A 19,024-nucleotide genomic window follows, 5' to 3' on the forward strand; every position below is an offset into this window, starting at 1 on the left:
GTTTTCTGGACTGCACCATTCACGATACAAGTAGAGTGGACTCAGCCACTGGATTTTCCCATTATGATCAAATGACTCATTGCTTTCGGATAAAATGCTCCGTCTCTACTTGTAAGTGACAATGGCAAATGTCTCTGGGAAAATCCAAACCCGCAGTCCAATACACTATGCCGCGTTCGTTCCAAGAAGATGTTCATGGATTTCTTCAATGAAATTTACATTTTGAGTACGGATCCCATAGTGGTGAGTAATGGAGATGTTAAGGTCAGAGTTCATGTGTCCGGTATATACAGCATGATCGATGGATAGGTTGCCCGTTGAGCGTCAAAAATTTTGACATGCTATACGCCGTCATTTTTCATTTTCGTTTAAATGCTGTGGAATGGCTGAGCCGTCATGCAGAAAAAAGGCTATAGATGGGAATCCAGCTTTAACTAATCCAGCAGTGAAAAGAAAAGCTCTGCAAATTGCTAATGATTTGGAAAAGCATTTCATTACGAACATAAACCAGCCAAAAATTGACGGTTGTGGAACAAGCAACAATGCACAATGGTCCCAATGGTATTTAGGAAGACAAAAATGTTTGCGCTAAAACCGTTGATTTAAGGCATATGGTGTCTTCAGGAAAGTTTCTTCATAATTTTTGGCCAAATTTTCATGTTAGTGGAAGTAGGGTGGTCCATTGAATTGGTGAATTGAAAATGTGAACTATTTTATTTTGTGAGATGTTGTAGAAAGTTGTAAAACAATCAATTTGCGGCACCTTTGCTCAAGCCACTAAACTTCCAACTCTTATGGTAAATGAGCTATGATTTTTTTAAACAAGAAAGTTAGGGTTGCCCCTGAAAAACTGGTATTCTTTAATATCTTTTCATACGTTCATTTCTTGTAAAACAAATGTTCTAGACACTTTTAAAACTTTTAATTACAAATACTTTTGCTGAAGCAATCAAGTTGCTATCTTTTTAATTAGAAAGTTAAAGGTGATTTTCTTTTAAAAAAACTGGCATTTTTCAATTGGCAATATCTCTAAAAGGAGCAAACTGATTTTCAAGTTTTTAATTCTATCTGAAAGATCATTATTTTGTTTATTTACGGTGGAAAAACTGCGGGAGCGCGATAACTCTTCAAATAAAGGAGATAGTATCTTAATTGCTTCGGCAAAAATGTGCACCATCAAAAGTTTTAAAAGTGACTAGAAACAAGTTTTTTGTGAGAAATCAATGTATGAAAAGATAATTAAAGATGACCCTTATTCTACGGTTTACGCTAGCTTATATTATAAAACATCAAACATGGCCTACTGGCACTGTGCTACAAACCATACCTTCCACATCACTGACCACCTTCATGGACTTCTTTACACTATCTGCGTTTTCCGAAAACTCTGATAGATTTTTGATGATCTTTCCTGCGTCTCGAAGGCCAGAATTTGTTGCACTGGTTGCCACTACAAACATTAACTCCGCATAAGGAACTTCTATGCTGATCTCGTGCACTTTTCTATGCTTTGATCTCGTACTTGAGGTCTCGAAGGATTTGTGTGGTCGTCCTTTTCCAGCTTTTGGTTCTATCTCACATAATAAAAAAGTTCATATTTTCATTTCACCAAAATTGGCCAAAATGAAGAAACTTTTCGGAAGACACCTTATGCCTAAAATCAACGGTTTTAGCGCAAACATTTGTGTCTTCCTAAATACGGCTTTGGGACCAATGGCAATGGCAACACTGCTCGACGTCTTCTAGATGAACCAGGTACCGGGTTATCGGAACATGAATATTAACGAACTGAACCTCGGATCTTTCTTCATAAAAATTTAGTCAAATTTAGTCGGAATATTTCATCAGCTACAACTTGAAAAAAAAAAGATTTTAGTATTTCACCTTTTTGCATCTAAGAATGATAAAAAAGACTTAACAGCAAATTAATAACTGTTAGTCATTTTAGCTCCAATTTGAACAATTTTTTCGTCAAATTAAATATGTGTTATTCCTCCTATTTCAAGATATGGTCACCCGGATTGCCACCATCATAAAAAGTCTGCAATATTTAATCACCCTTCCCTTTCTTTCCCCCTAGAGGTGTGTCGAACTTTTTTGCAATTACTAGATAATTAATAATAAGAATTTTGTTAAAAATGTATCGTTTAGTTATTTATTTGAATTTAGTCTCTCTGTAAACGTACATTAATACAACAGCAAACACCATATGTATTCATTTAATATGAAGACTGTTATAAGCAACAACGCAGCTCAGAAGTTTCTTCGAGAACTCAGCATTGGTTTAGGTAACTTTGTAATTTTCCCACTGCTTGCTGAAATCTTTGTGCACCGCTTCAGTTGTTTGTTCGGAAAACTTCACCAAACTGTTGTTTTCTGTGGCAGAATTCTGTCACGTGCGGCTGGATCGTATGTAATTTAGTAGTAGATAATAGGTGAGCCATGATTTTCAAAACTTATTGATGCATTGGTCGTAGTCCTTTTGTATTTAGATTTGCACCGGCTGGCTTCAATAACCTTCTGCAATGCATCGAGAAGATCCACAAAGTGTTTCGAGGTTGAGTCACCAGTATTCAACAAGGCTTGCTTCGTCAGCAGACTGCGGAAGTGCCTCCCAGTAAACCCGATTTGGGCATGGCGTGTTGCGCTTGACGCTATGGTCCAAGCCTGTGCAAGATCGGAATCATGCTGTGCAATCGCATTGTATATCGCATTAACCATACCCAGAAGAAGATGCAACTAGGGTGGTGGGCACACATCCAGTATCAAGGTTGTGTCATTTCCAGGGATAAGCGCAGTAGAAATAATCTTTTGCGTTTTTCTTGTTGCCTCCATTTGCAATCCACGATGCACTGTTTTACCTAACGGACCCGATTGTACGCAGCATGCCAAACTTCTCCCTCAAATCTTTCTTGTTCACGGTACAAAACGCACAAGGATACGTTGAACTATTGCTCATTACACCCGCTATTATGTTAATGATCTTGAGATCATCTAGAACGAAAAATCAAAATGAAGAACTGTTTCAAGTATATAAGTCCACCCAATTATGTTCCTGTGACAACGATATCGAGTAATCCAAGTTCCAACTTTGACCATATTTTGGCAACGTTCTCATAATTTTCCTGAAAATCTTCTACTAATGCGAGAATAAAGCAGCGTTTGACTGCAGAATCCATATGAACCGACTGTTCCGAACCTTCCAGGTTATCCTCAATGTTGAGGATTAACTTCAGACCCGTGACCACCATCAATTCCTACTAGGATGCGAGCATCCGGTATATCTAGGTGACCTTTGACATGCTCAATCAAACCTTGGGTGCTTCGGCAATGAACCAAATATTGTTGGGTGTAGCTAACTACATTGCCACTCGTTTTGGCAAAAGTTGTTTGCTCAACGTCGAAAAAACCGTCAAGTTCATGAGCAGAACTAATTAGAACGAACCCAGGTTGTATGGAAACCGCTTTGGTTTTTCGGAGAGACTGAGCAAGTTTGGTTGCATAAAAAGTAAATTAAAACAGACTAATAGCAACAAAACAAGTATAGATGATATACCTTTTTAGTGCTTAGATCGAGCTGATTTTTTATTTTCAGAATCTTCTCGTGTGATAGGTGTTCTTTTTCCGATGACCTCGCCGTACTGTTCAAGAGCTTGGCTCTGGTTGCTCTACCCCTTACATTCTTCAAAGTCACGTCATTTTCCGAGCTAGCCCTAGCACGCAGAGATCTGGAAGGAGTCTATCAGCATCGCTACCAGCTATGCGGGCTAGATTGTTAAGCTTTGTTTCCTTGCAGCAACTGTGAGATTTTTCCTGTTGGATCTCTGGCAAGAATTTGAAGCAAACCTTTACCGCTTTTTGTTTTTCTTGAGGTGAGGATTTGGGTTTTGCGTGAGATGAATTTTTCAATTGTTTTACCGGTTTACGTAAAGAATTTGACCGGGCGACTTCACACAGTTTACAAAAATGTTCACTGACATTAGATCCACCTTTAGCTGATTTCTTTCTTGAAGTTACTGAAACATCCTTACTGTAATCATGAACATGTAGAGTTCGGTGTGCCAAACCTGATTTGAAAAATTTAACAATGTTTTACGATCTTTTATATTGGAATGTCTATTTTGAATTACTTTCTGATCGTTGATAAACAGCCATATTATACCTTGCGCATAAAACTTTCGTATACATTTGATCTGAATCACTATATAACGGCAAAAACTGTCTAACAATTGCTTGCTTCCATTTGTCGCGTATTTTTCCTTGGCGATTTGGCCTTTTGGAAACTCAAATCACCAACTAAATTACGGCATTTCCCGTGATCAAACTTCAGCTAGTCGCGACTGATCATGAATGCGTAAATGTCATGTCAATTACTTATTCACTCCTGTTGCTTAGCACGCGTTTGGAAACGAACATGAAAATGAAATATTCAAGCAACCTGTGTATTTTCACATTGATTCTATCTGTTGCCAATTCGGTCCAGGAAACTCAATATTAGCACCAACGACCTTAGTTTTGAATTTTAATTACATTTTAGGTGTCATATGATGAATTTCAGCCCAAGTCGGAAACTGACCACTTCCCCGGGTGCATCCGAAACATGTCAAGTTATGGTCAATTTGGTCCCATACACTCGGTATGACGTTATATCTTCGTTTTGAATTATAATATGATTTGATGTGTCAAATAGCTGATAAAGTTTTGGACGATTTTGTGATGCTGGCCATGCACACCGTGGACATATTCTGGTCATATTTCAGAACCGAATGACCAAATCAAAATAGTAGGTGATCTTAAACTTTTAGATGAAAGAATCCTTAATTTGATGCAGAAACTTTTAAGAGCAGTTCACTCGTGGCAGGGATGCTTAAATCTGAAAAAGTTGTTTTTATATTATTCATAAGTGCAAAAAGGGTGAAATACTAAAATATCTTTTTTTCAAGTTTTCGCCGATGAAATATTTTCAAACTTTCACAGTTTGTTTTTAACCCTATTGACTAACTTTTGATGAAAAAAACATCCGAGGTTCATGCAAGATTGATAATATTTATGGTCCGATACCCCGTGAGGTGTATTTGCGAATATACTGGAAATTAGTCCAAGGCTCACATCGACCTTGCGATTAATAGGCAATCTAGTATTATCATCCCGGAAACTGAACCACATGAAAATAGATCTCCTGTACAACAGTCTTGAGCAGCAGGTTTAGGAGGAGTTTCCATTCATTCGTCAACTACCACCGTGCCTGCACAAGTACCAGCACTTTGGAGAAACATCTCACAGACTGGTATTTTTTTTCTGCATGAAATGTGTGAAATAATCAATAGTGCTTTTTATTGTTTAAGCGTTAAACGATGAACTTCGTAGATGAGCAATCTGAAGAAAGCTGCCACAAAAAATATAAAAGCAGTCGAATGAATCTGTCACGTAAGACATCTGCAATTGACAATCTCACGGACATGATGAAGACAGCTTTATCGTGGACAGATCCCAAGTTTTCTTGTCTAGAACAATTAGCGAGTCGCAGGAAGAAACAGTTTGATCTACAAATGGAAGATTACTTGGATAATATCTCAAAGATTCTAGCTCAGAATCCAAGTACAGCGAAAGTGGTGATGAAGAGGATGATGCATAAACATCGCCAGAATATAAGTATCTTCAGTTTACCGAAAGCAAAAATTGTTTAAGTTATGGAGAACAAATTACATTTTTTAGATTAGGTCACCACAAATCATGTGAAAATGCGAATAAAACGGGCATTTACGAGCTCTGCCCTCTGTTATACCTACTGTAAACGATTCTGTGGACATTTTTGCATACAAAAAGTGCTATTTTATCGTTCGTAATTGTTTGCGGTTTGAGAAAATCTTGAAATCCACAGCACATCTTAAATTTTGTAGGGAAATTGGAGTAAAACGGGCCTTTACCATACTCTGCCGTCTGTTGGAACTGCTGTAGTATTTTTTTGGAAATTTTTCGGTTGGGTTTTGAAGAAATGTTAAAATTCTTAGCAAATCTTATATTTGTAGGGCAATTGGGGTAAAACAGGCATTTAGCGTACTAGGTTATGATACTGTAGTCGATTTTTGAACATTTTATGGTATATTGAGCTGAATGTCATCAATCATATCATTTTCACAGTCATGAAATGGATAAAATTAACAGTGTGTAGTGCTATATATACGGAAATTGTGGCAAATAAGGGAAATTGATGTTAATTCGGCCTACATGCCCTTAATTTGGGCCCATACATAAATTCGGAAGTCGACTAAATTTTCAATAGTGACCAAAAATATCAGTTTTTACCGTCCCAATGACGCGTTCATCTAGGTAAAATTGAATAATAGCTGATTTTTAGCGATATGCCCAATCTTAGATCCATAGGCCAACATTAGAGCCATTTCCCCTATATGAAAACAATTGATGACAATCGTTTCCTTGGCCATTTTAACACAAGAATAGAGTAGATTTGATGAGTGTGTGTGGCTTAGTTACGAAAAATAATGAAAACTGTCTGGTTATACTCACAAATCATATGGAAATAGGGGTAAATCGGGAATTTTATGTGCTCTGCCGTCTATGACACCTAGCACAATCGATTATCTGGACATTTTCACATTATAAAAGTGCTCTTCTATTGGTTGGGATCGTTTACGTTTTGAGAAAATCAATTAAGGGTAACAATTGCTGAATTTTTCCCACTGTATTCTTCTTCTTCTTCGCATTTCAAGCTTATTGCAAATCGCATATTAGTTTATTGCGTGCTCTTAACTTAGTGTTCTAGAGACACTTCCACAGTTATTCGTTGAGAGCTTTCGATGCCTGTACCATTTTTGCATTAGTATAATTGTGTGGCAATTCCAATCATACTTCTGCCCAGGGAAGTCGAGAAATTTTCCAACCCGAAAAATTCCTAGACCGGACCGGGAATCGAACCCAGGCACCTCCAGCATGGTCTTGCTTTGTAGCTGCACCTTAACCGACTGAGCTAAGGGAGGCCCCATGCCCCATTTTCCCACTGTGCAGTGGCTCAAAAGTTATAACTTTTTGAAAAAAGTCATTTTTGAAAAAAAAAATGTTTGAACCATGAAAATGGTCAGCCTACTGACGAAAAAAAAAAAAATACGGGTCTAATATTTTGCGATAAGGAACAAAACTACCAATTTTAACGAAATTCTGAGAACCACTATATCGTTTTGCTATGGAATGTCTGTATATTAATATCTCGGAAATGGTTTATTCTAACATTTTATCATAGTTTGTACACATTATCATCCACTTACTCCTATTTGAGATATGAACATAAAAAATACTCTATATAAAAAAATGAAATGTTTGTAATTCTCCAACAGAAAGAGATAGCAATTCAAATTCTTGAACAAAAACATGCACCATTAAAAGGAATTAAGTTTCTAGAACAAATCTTTTGCGAGAAAATACAGTTTAAAAATATTTATTTTTTTAGGGGTCACCCTTTAATTTTTTTAAATCCAGTATAACACGAATACCATAAGATATATAAATGACGTATTTTTAGCAAATACTCAAGCTCAACTCATGAACCGGGAACCAACGGCTTTACTGTGATCAAGAGTTGTTATGCCTCAGAACATCCCGGCGGCGCCGACTGGGATTGAACCCAGGCCATCTGGGGTGAGAGGTAATCGAGGTTACCACTACACCACCGGCGCCGCAAATTTATACAACTTTGTGCAAATTTGTGCATTATGTTGGCCTATCTCAAATAACTAAAACGATGATAATTTTATCTCAATAACCTTATGAATCATCTTCATTTCAATTACAAAAAACTATTTTGAATACACCATTTTACCTAAATGTAATGGTATAAGCGCAAAAAATCTTGTTTTACTAAATACGGCTTTGGGCCTATTGTACATACAGGTTTTGTCGAAACCGGGTCAGGATATCAGGAAAATGACCGATCTTAGTAGCTCCATGCAATTATTTTATAAATCATATTTTGTTCTCATTCCCAGCAGTGATTAAGTTAATTAAAAATATTTAGAAAAATTCTATTTATCCGGAACATACATCTGTGACTTTAAAATTTCACGCACTTCTGACGAAAATGCAAATGAAATTCAGTTAGAATCATTAAGTAATTTGGCTTTCCTGTTATAATTAATGGAATAAAATCGAATATTTTTGGTTAGAACCGACTCCCGGTGACCACTTGGGTCCATTCTGGACCGTCTCACAGCAAATCAAAGTTAATTTGTATAGCTTTCATTTGCAACTAGTTTCATCAAGTTTAGTTAGGAATTTTATTTTTGACACAAAAACAGATGTCTTCAATAGGTGGCTATGGGCGCTGGAGAGTTAAGAAGAAAATTTACCGCACCAAGAACCCTCGCTACGCTTCCGGTATTTCGGGGAACGCTGTCAGTGAAAACTCCCGTGCCGTCAGTCCCAAGAAATTGTCAAGAAAAACGAAAAAGTTAGACCTTCGTTCAATGTACATTCTCAAAGGAGAAAAACGGGGGCAAAAGTAATTTCCATCACCATCGTCGTTCTTTGCCGGCGACAGCGCTACAGCGAATGAAGATTCCCCCTTTGAACATACTATAGAAATGGAGAGACACACTTTTGCAAGTGAAACATAAAACTACATCGGACAAACTTTAGTCTTACTCGTTTCAAGCTTCGGGTGTTCGATCAAACTTTGATGAAAGAAAATGTAATGAGAGAGAGATATTGTGCAAACAAGCGTGACCTAGACCAGGTGAATCGTAGTCGAGGTAGGATAAATAGACATAACTTTAAATTGCATCACATTCCTTCCAGGCAGCTGTTTTTTATTTTACCCCAATATGAAGCTCTGCAAATTTGAAGGTAAAACGATAAGGCGACATTACAAAACGCAGAAGCCGACCGTGACGACGCAGAAGCTTTTCATTGAACAAAAATACTTTTTGCTGAGAAAGTTCCGTTTTTCAGATACGAAAGAAAAACAACAGCTGGCATATTTCCCCGGGAATATTTTGACGATGTCGAGGGGGTACACGGTGTATCTGGTAGAACAACATTAATATCAAAAAATCGGTATGGCTAAAACACACACTAATCGAAATCTGAGGTGCTCCTCTTTCAATTGATTTACACCAAAAAATACGAAACAAATAAAAATTGATCTAGATTCCCCGATAGAAGACTTTGATAGAGGAGACTGGACGAACGTGATTCCCCCATGGTTTCTCCAAAACCAAAACTTTTTTTTTTTTTCAGACAAGTTACCACAATCATTCATCTAGACGGAAGGTAAAACTATTGTAACATTTGAATCAATTTGCTTAGACAGTAGACACCTCTGAAAAAGTAGAATCGATCTGTATCACATTGCATTGGATTGATAAGGTTTTATATTATTGTGGGATCATGTTGATTTGATATTGAAATACTTAATACTTGATCCCAGCAAGTTTGAACACACTTGATCCCGGGATCAAGTCTCCCCCAAAAAGAAATCACCATGTTGCCTTTGCATTTAAACGTCAAAAAAGGAAAACAAACAGCCACATCTGCATCAGTTGTAACGTTTCCTATAAGTGAAGCGAGAGATTTCACTTATTTTATATCAATCAAATTGAATCCTACAAATTGGAAGAGAAAATAAACCGTTCAAAGCTTACCAGAATTCCACGAATCCCTGATGTATTAACAGTGCCATGAAATCCCCCGTCAGATCATCCCGTTCTCCCGTCAGCAGCAGGATACCATCAAACGACTCCGGACGAAATTCGATGTGTAGCTGAAAGTAATATAGAATTGAAAATCAAATGTTATCAACACGAGCCTCACGAACGGATTGTGATGTCTAAATGTTATGCACTGAATCCAACTTTTCCAAATAATCACTGAAGATCCCAGCCATTATCAAGCACATAAAAAATCATCCGTTTGCTCAAAGTACCCAATTTTATCACCCGCTCCTATTGGTTTAGGATACTTCCACACATGAGTAAACCTCCGAATCGGTACACAAAGGTGAATCCAAACAGTCAAACACAGTCCGCCGAAAAAAAAAAAAGAAATAGTAACTATTTTTAAAGTCGTGCTAGGCTCCAGGAATAGCACTAGGGAGCGATGCGACAGCAATGGCCAGAAATTGTTGTATGCGAGTTATTGTTGCAGGAGTGCTTTTTTTTCGCCTCGTTGCCTTATTTCCGACCCATTTTGTAGCTACTGTTCATTGTGCCAGGTGTAGTGCAAATATCTGTTGTGTTCAGCGAAAACCCCAGCGGCGACGGTCGGGAGCAGCAATGCCATGCGGACTAGGGCCAGCGTATCGAAACGATACTCTGCATAAAGCCACCATGTGTGTGTGTGTGTGTGTGTGTGTGTGTGTGTGTACAATCCATACACTCCACCAAACAATGCCACACACGTGTATGAATAGGTAGGTGCAGATCGCCGCAGCCGCACCATTACCATTGATCAAAGGAAAAAATTGCCGGTTTCAGTTTTGCTGTTTTAGTTGCACCAGTCAGCCGTGGCTTCAGGAGTAACGTTCAACCGTGCAGCAAACTATTTTTCATCAGGTTTGTTGATCAATTAAAATGTGAAGCCTGGTGTGGTATGATTTTTTCGCAAACGGATGATTTCTTCCGCTGATCATCGTGAGGGCAGCAGCATCAGGAAATGCGAGTTTGATTTTTAGTGCCAAAATAAATAGACGGAATCAGACAGCACACCCTCAGGGTTGCATGGGGTGCATTTGAATCCAATACTCACCTGAACGTGTTTGTAGGCGCCCCGCAGTGCCGGAAAAGCGAGCCACGAATGCTGGTTGAACCGTGGTGTGTTGATTCGGGAATCTGGAAAACAGAATGGGAAATATTTGAATTGATTAAAATGCGGCCTTTTTTTTGTTAACGCTTGAAAATTTGTACGAAAGCAATCACAGATGAAGGTAACCCTCTCGAGTTTGGAGATAGGAACACGTTTTGTATGAATGATACAATTTCTACCTATATTTCTCACTGGATGATGACATAGTGGGCGCTTTATTATCGTAAGGGATTTCCCTAAGAAAACTATAGCTACTGAAAATGGACATTCATTTCAACATACAGTCAGCCCAAGTAACATTTTAGGTTTTATGAAGTACTACAAAGCTACTATAAAACAACATTCATAAAACCCAGGTCAAGGCTGTTTGGCCATTGATGCATCCACCAATACCTCATTAAAGCTAGAATGTTCTGAAGGGTATATTCTCGAAGCTCTTCATGAATGATTTACTGCAAAAAGGATGTATGACGACCGCATTAAGAACCATTTGAAACCCGTGTTTCAGCAACAATGACTGCTATTTGGGAACAATAAAAACCTTGTTCGAACCATTTCCATAGCCGTTTGCTAAATCCACTAGAAAAAGCTTCATTCAAGATAAAAAGGATTCAGTAATACCATCCGATCTTATCAAAATAATTACAATAAAAACTGAACGTTGAATATTCAAAATTATTAAAATTGTTCTCATAATGTGGCCTAGTTTTGTGTGACATATTAAATCTTTCGTGTAATGTACTTGAAAACATCGAAAACAAATAAGTCCACCCACGAAAAACGTCGATTTAACTAATTATTTTGAATCGAGATTTTTTTTAAGTTGAATCATTTGTGAGTCGAGATATTATTAATGATTTTCGTAATTTAAATATGTTCTCATTGCATCAATTGACTTAAATAAAGTCATATCCAAGTAGGGTAACTGATGATGGTTGGACCTATTTAGGCCGGTTTCACACGACGTCAACATTCATATCGTATTTTTTTTATGAATGCAACATATAATTATGAAAAATGCGTGATTAGGGGAAAGATCTACCTTTCTTGTTTCTAATAATAACATAAAAAGTTAAATATTATGAACAAATGATTTTATAAAACGTTTTTATTCAGCAAAGAATTATGATGTTGGTTGGACCTATACTGATCTTGGTTGGACCTAAAAAATGATGATGGTTGGACCAATTTTTGCAAATGCTAGTTTAGCCCATATTTGTTCAAAAACTTATTGGTATCATGAAAAAAACCCTTTTTATACAGTTTTTATGAATTTGCTATTTAAAAAAATCAAGAAATTTGAGTTTAACTTCGTTTTTAAAAAAGTTCACTTTCCACGCATTAGCTATTCATCATGGCTCATTTTCTCGAAAATCATTGACCCGATTTGGAAATTTGTTAACGTCAATATATAGGTATCCTAGTCCCATTGAAAGCTATCGAATATTTTTGGAATCGGTCTACTGGTTCCGGAGATATGGCCGGAACAAGTTCCAGGGTATATGGAACATGGACCTAATTTTGACATGGAAGGAATAAAACCTATCATGCAACACATCGCAATACTTCCAAATTCGATAACAAGATCAATAACAAAATTGAGTGCCTTGAACCACATTGGCCACTTCCGGGCATGTTCTGGGTGCCCCGGGGAATTTAGGGGCTTAAAATGACAGAACATCAGAACTCAATTCCGCTCTTATAGTTTTTTTTTTCTCCTAGGAGTTTTTTTTCGAAAATAAGTTTCAGTTAGCAATTTTTAGTTTGTTAACATTTTATTTCAAGTTAATTCACACACAGAAAGTGTATGAGAAGTGCTTAATGTTAATTCATACTAACAGATTCTTTCGGCGCTTTCGTGGTAGTTCGGAAATCGGTGGTTACCCTTTCAGCCAACCTGACGATGGAATTCCTCCTTTAAATTTACGCCCAACTAGTGACTCAAGGTATTTAGCAGCTTCCAAGATCTTTTTGTTCGTCTTGGGACTGCCAGAAGCAGCGCGCATACAAACCCAATCCCCAAGCTGGTTCTCCAAATCAACACTCAAAATTATTTCCCTTCCATATTTCTTGCCGTGGCTTCCCTTAATTTTTGCGTGGAGTGTCGTTTTCGAAATATTGTACCTTTTCTGTGCCTGATACGCGGTAAGTGATTTATTTCTTACTAAAAAAACAGTCTCTTGAAGATTTTCGACCGTATAACTCTTTCCTTTAGCCATTTTTTCAATCGAAGAAACTGATCACTCGGCCAAAACGAAATCGAATTTCAAATCAGCTGCGCATGAAGGATGTACACAAACCGAAGCGCACCTAGCGGCCGTCTTAGGAAACACATAGGTCCAACCATCATCATGCGTAGGTCCAACCATGATCATATTTATCTATTCGAATTTCGTCAATTATTCAAACATTTTAGTGAAACCAATAGGTAAATCGCGTACTTACGTGTTGTTTACACCTTAAAGCAGTATTTTACTGCATGAAAATAAAAATATATGTAAAAATATTCCTTTTTAGTATGTTTGAAAGTAAGGCATGATGACGAGCTAATGCGTGGAAAGTAAACTGTTTTGAAAACACATTGAAACTCAATTGTTTTGAAGTTTTTTTTTTTCAATAAAACACCCATGCAAATTGAAGAAAAGGAGTTTTTTATGATAGTAAAGTGATCTTTGAAAAAAAAAATAAGCGAAGATTGACTAAACTAGCGATTGAAAAAATAGGTCCAACCATCATCAGTTTTTGGATAGGTCCAACCATCATCAGTTACCCTAAATAAACACTGAAAAACGAAGATTGTGAAAATCAAACAAAATAATTGTAATATGGCGGTGGCATGAACATTGATTTTCATGGCCCATTTGTGAAAAAGTCGTTTTGCTTTCATGAATTCCCTCACAAATTCATAAGGTTTTAAAATTGCTTTTATGAAGAAGCTTGCACACTGAATTGTATTTATCTAGAGCCATATTGCTTGATTCTAACCCGTTCGGATTTATGGCAGCATTTATGGAGGCAAAGTTGCCTGCAAGAATTTAAACGTCAAAGTTTGTTTATCTTTCGATGGTTGCGTTGTGCGATCATTGCAACGAGGCTTTTTTTTCCTCTGTTCGGGACCTAACACCACTGCGACCAGTAATTTGATCTATTGTAGTATATCCAGTGTCCTTAGTTTAGTGCATGTCGTATTACCATAGAGGTAACTCTAAGACCAGAAGGTCCCGAAGAAACGAGCTAAACTTTTTGGCTCAGCTCTGGTACTCTCTTCGGTCCCTAGCTAATCGATTCACCCCTCGAAACATTGGAAATCCACTAACCCCTCATTTTATCTGTCAAACTTTCATAGCGAATCAAAACAAACATAGTGTAGTACTGGAATTTATACTAGAATGGGGTACGTTAATCGTTTGCTTGGGACCAATAGGCTAATCAAGTAGTGAGCCAATTTGAAATCGTTAGTTTCGTATTGATTGTTGGTATTACTCCATCACTATTGAGAAATGATAAAGTATTCGATTTTTTTACAGTTGTTATTCTCGCATTTATCGCCAGGATCCGACTCTAATTAAAAGGTCCCGCTATTTATACCCTTCGGAGTGTTGAAACACCCTCCAAAGGCGGGCTCCTTTTTCAGTCAGAATTGGATTCCTTAGCAACAAAATAAAGGAATGACACCGATAATGACAATGCATCAGAACCCTAGCCTTAACCACTTCAAAACTAGGGAACAACGAATTTAAGATTAGGAATCATATAGATGAAGAGTAATTAACTCATTTTTTCCTTGTTTCAAGATAATCCTCGGTGGACAAAGCCAAGTCTTGTCACTATCAACAAGGCATAAAAAGTAACAAGGACTAAGATGTGTTCTTTGGATTACTGAAAAATCTTGTTCCCCTAGTTTCAAGTAGTCAGGACTAGGAATCGGTGGTAGATCTTACATCCCGTAACGTACCACAAAAATGTGATCTACCTACGTTACGGGGCGTTACGAGGTTTTACTCCTGCGTTCTTCCAGGTTATTTTCTCCTAATGGATTTGAAGAAGTTACTCAGGATATATGCGATAGTGTTTTGCAACATTTCGCATATAAAACAGAACAGCTGGAAGCTCAATCGTTCCCGAAAAATATCCCCTTCTTCCGGATGGTTCCTGAAGTGCACCATCGAACGATGCAGGAATGTACGCTTGAATGAATTTTCTCGAAGAGTTGACCCTTTCGACGAATAAAATTGCTGTCATGGATCGGAAACCAGCTAATCTCCGCTAATTGACAGTTTACTGCCGGTATTTATGCAAGTTCCTATCGCCATCTATACGCAAGATCTGGTGAAGACTGCAGTCTGCTTTTAGACCGTTTCATATAGGACCGTGTCGCCAGTCACAACGTGATGCCAGAGCCTTCGACAATGTTTTATGAATTCGAAGGCCACGATGCTCTCACTCTTCTCCGCCAGATGCTCAGTCATTGATTCAACCGGACGTGTTGGTTCTTTTAAATAAATTTATATTTAGTTGAAATCAACTTCCCTTCGGTCGTTAGCATCGCTTGAATTCATGTTCAATGTGTATGCAGACTAATTCTCGCGTAACATTTGAAAAGAGCCTATCCTCGTTGATCGATTCTCTTCATCGACTTTCTCTTTGGTTTACCACGGCAACATAAAAGAGTTTCTCGCTTAGCTCGCAGCACAGTTCGACAGAAGATTATGTTAGCTTGCGCCTGAAACAACACACGGGTTATTCGCGAAAGAGAACATCGAAGAAGAAAATCGATCAACATTGATACGCTCTTTTCTCGTGTTGCGAGAGAATTGTGGTTTTTATGATACACTTTCAAGAGCCTAAAATGTAGCAATATATACTTTTAGCTCGCATTTAAAACCGAATGGTTTAATGGTTGCTCTTATAATGATATAACACTTTTATAGAGTAATTTATAAAGACATTAATAAACAATTTCTTATGAAGTTTATGATTGATTTACAGAACAGTTTTATGGAGGGATTCAAAGCTGCTTTAAATTTATTTTTAAAACGAGACCTTCTCGGCAGACTATAAAAGGTTTTTAAAATAGCAAAAAGTTAAATTACTAACCAGGCATGCTTTACATTTTAAAATTATGTATTTAAACTAAATGGATATGTTAATTGCCGTTATAAAACCATCATAAATCAGTAGAGATTTTCACTAATAGGGGCTTTGTTGGATTATCTCATTTGTTTCATTATATAAAGCTATACTGTCTTGGACAAAGTTGTTGCACTGGGTTTGACCAGCAAGTTTGTGTGATTGGATTCAGGTTTAATTGGGAACTACGCCGCTAGATGCGCTTAACTTTTATGTCGCTTATGACGGGCGCTATAATATATGGAAGTTGGGTTCAATATAAAATATTTCGTGATCCTGGCCATGCAGAAAAGGTGCTGTGTTCAGCAAAGTTGTTCAGGTAAGCGTTAACATTGTGAAAATTGTTAGTTGAGCTATGACTTCAGACCCTTTCATAGCAAATCTAAGGCGACCAACTCTGAAAAAAATCTATGCTAATGTTGCCAGCAGCAAAGAAACTTTTTCTAGATTCGCTAGATCAATTATGTGATAGTGATTCAGACACAGAATCTGACGATGAAGAAAACCAGTAACACGTAGCAACTTCAATTGTATGCACTAATGTTTACAATATCCCAAATTGTTTAATAAGGGAACTGGATGTAATGTCAGCCTAAATGCCCCTTATTTGGGCCCATACATAAATTCAGCAACCGATTATATTCTCAATAGCGTCCAAAAATATCCATACTACCGTCCCAATGACGCGTTCATCTAGATGAAATTGATAAATAGCAGATTTTTAGCGATGGGCCCAATCTTTGATCCATAGGCCAACATTAGAGCCATTTCCCCTACATGAATTAATTAATAAACCAATAAAAATAGCAAAAACTAAAGGAAAATATAATCAAAACGACTGGGCCATGATTTTTGGTACACTAATACAACTAATAATACTGATCAAAACATGCTAATTTTTGCTGCCATTTTCAGAGAAATTTTAATTGCAAATTTATTTTCCTTTAAACCGCTTTACAGAGCAAAAAAAGCGATATAAATTGTTGGTGTCTTGAAAAAAGTTTTACATTTTGGTTATATTGAAAACTTTGTAGAACATTTCGAATCGATTAGCTAAGATTTATGATACAAAAAATCGATTTTAAGGTAGTCCTGACAGAAATCCAATTATATATCACAAGTGTTGTGAATGCGATAAATTAGCAATAATTGAAGAACGTTCTCGAATCACCCAAGACGATGCAAAGAAGTAAAAGTTCAAAGTCAAATATAAACAGCTGTTGCCCCGTAATGTGGGTAGATCACCTTTTCGTGGTACGTTACGGGATGTAAGATCTACCACCGATTCCTAGTCCTGACTATTTTAAACTAGGGGAACAGGATTTTCCAGTAATCCAAGGAACACATCTTAGTCCTTGTTACTTTTTATGCCTTGTTGATAGTGACAAGACTCGGCTTTGTCTACCGAGGATGATCTTTAAACAAGGAAAAAAATGAGTTAGTTGTCTTCATCTATGTGATTCCTAATCTTCTATTCGTTGTTCCCTAGTTTGAAGTGGTTAAGACTAGGGTTCTGATGCATGGTCATTATCGGTGTCATACCTTAATTTTGTTGCTAAGGAATCCAATTTTGACTGACAAGGGGCGCGCCTTTGGAGGGTGTTACAACACTCCGAAGAGTATAAATAGTGGGACCTTTCAATTATAGTCGGATCCTTGCGATAAATGCAAGAGTGGCAACTGTAAAAAAAATCGAATACTTCATCATTTCTCAATAGTGATGGAGTAATACGACATGCACTAAACTAAGGACACGGGATATACTACAATAGATCAATTTACTGGTCGCAGTAGTGTTAAGTTCCGAACAGAGAAAAAAAATAAACAGCTGTTCTGTTTATCATCCTTCTGCTTAGCCAGGTTCAATGAATACGAGAGTATCGAAAATGACACAAAGTTCCAGGCCAATGCTATGTAATAAGAGAACGCATAAGCGGTACGCTCTCGTTTGCACCATAGGATTTACCCGAACGGGTGCACGCAGCATAAAACAAAGCATTAAAACTCAGCATAGGGAAACTATACGCTTGCACCAGTTTAGCTTAGGTATAAGGGCTGCGTAGGAGTCAAGTGCATCCTAGACGTATGCATACATACGAGATTATTCTGGAAGGATTGCGTTGGTCCCGAAATGGCTCACATGATCTTGAAGGAGAACGATGGATAAGTTTAGATTAGGAATACTTTCTGTCTCTTTCGTTCTAATCAACATTACGTTAGGAAGATCTTAGCAGGAGACAAATATTTCTAGGCTCAAACCCCTATATAAGGCAAATTTTGTACTTAATAAATCGAATGTTTTCGTTAGTCTTAAAACGTCTGTATATCTGTTAAGATCCGAATTCCTTCCAGCCAGTACCTTCATCAGGTTTTAAACTACGATTACTGATGAGACCAGAATCTCTAATTTAGTGAGATGTTCAGTCCTCAGTCTACAATCAAAGTCCAAACACCTGATGCTAAAGGCACTCCTTTTGTTTCTATCAAAATCTGAACCACGCTATTGTAACAGTCTCTTAATTGAAGTCGACCAAGAGAGCCGCATTAAGAAAATTCACTAAGTATCGTACGCTTTCGCTGAAACGTCACTACGTTAGGCTCAATTATGAGTTCAAGCGAGTTAGCCGTCGATGCTATTCGCGATATCAACGAGGGATTCAGAGGAAACTCAAGTCGCACCCGAAGTCATTCTGGAATTACGTAAATGAGCAGCGCAAGGAATCCGGCCTACCTTCTTCAATGGTGTTGAATGGAGCAGTTGCTTCCACTCCTCAGCAGATCTGTCGCTTGTTTTCTGAGAAGTTCGCCAGTGTTTTCACGAATGAGAGATTAACTGACGAACACGTTACCCTAGCAGCTAGTAATGTTCCACTGTACGGTCAAACACTGGGTGCGATGGATGTCAACGTCGAGATGATTTCCACTGCCGCATCACAACTCAAGTCGTCCTTCAATCCAGGACCCGATGGCGTTCCATCCGTATTCCTGAAAAAGCATATCACCAGCTTGCTGATGCCCATGCTTCACCTATTTCGATTGTCCATCTCGAGTGGTACATTTCCATCTTGTTGGAAATTCGCAC

General features: G+C 37.7%; 1 protein-coding gene across 2 annotated transcripts in view; it reads right to left on the minus strand.

Annotated features, from left to right (window-relative positions):
• Positions 1-19,024, minus strand: part of SP2353 — a 741,117-nt gene that overhangs the window by 166,315 nt on the left and 555,778 nt on the right. For both annotated transcript variants that reach the window (XM_065231894.1, XM_065231886.1), the window contains 2 exons: positions 10,756-10,838; positions 9,654-9,772 (listed from right to left, as the gene is read on the minus strand). In XM_065231894.1, coding sequence (XP_065087966.1) covers positions 9,654-9,772; positions 10,756-10,838 — 202 coding nt within the window. The remainder of the gene's footprint in view (positions 1-9,653; positions 9,773-10,755; positions 10,839-19,024) is intronic.

This window comes from Ochlerotatus camptorhynchus, unplaced genomic scaffold (genome assembly GCF_037179485.1).
Source record: "Ochlerotatus camptorhynchus isolate MF236.1 unplaced genomic scaffold, CSIRO-AGI_Acam_v1.1 ptg000035l, whole genome shotgun sequence".
Taxonomy (NCBI): domain Eukaryota; kingdom Metazoa; phylum Arthropoda; class Insecta; order Diptera; family Culicidae; genus Ochlerotatus; species Ochlerotatus camptorhynchus.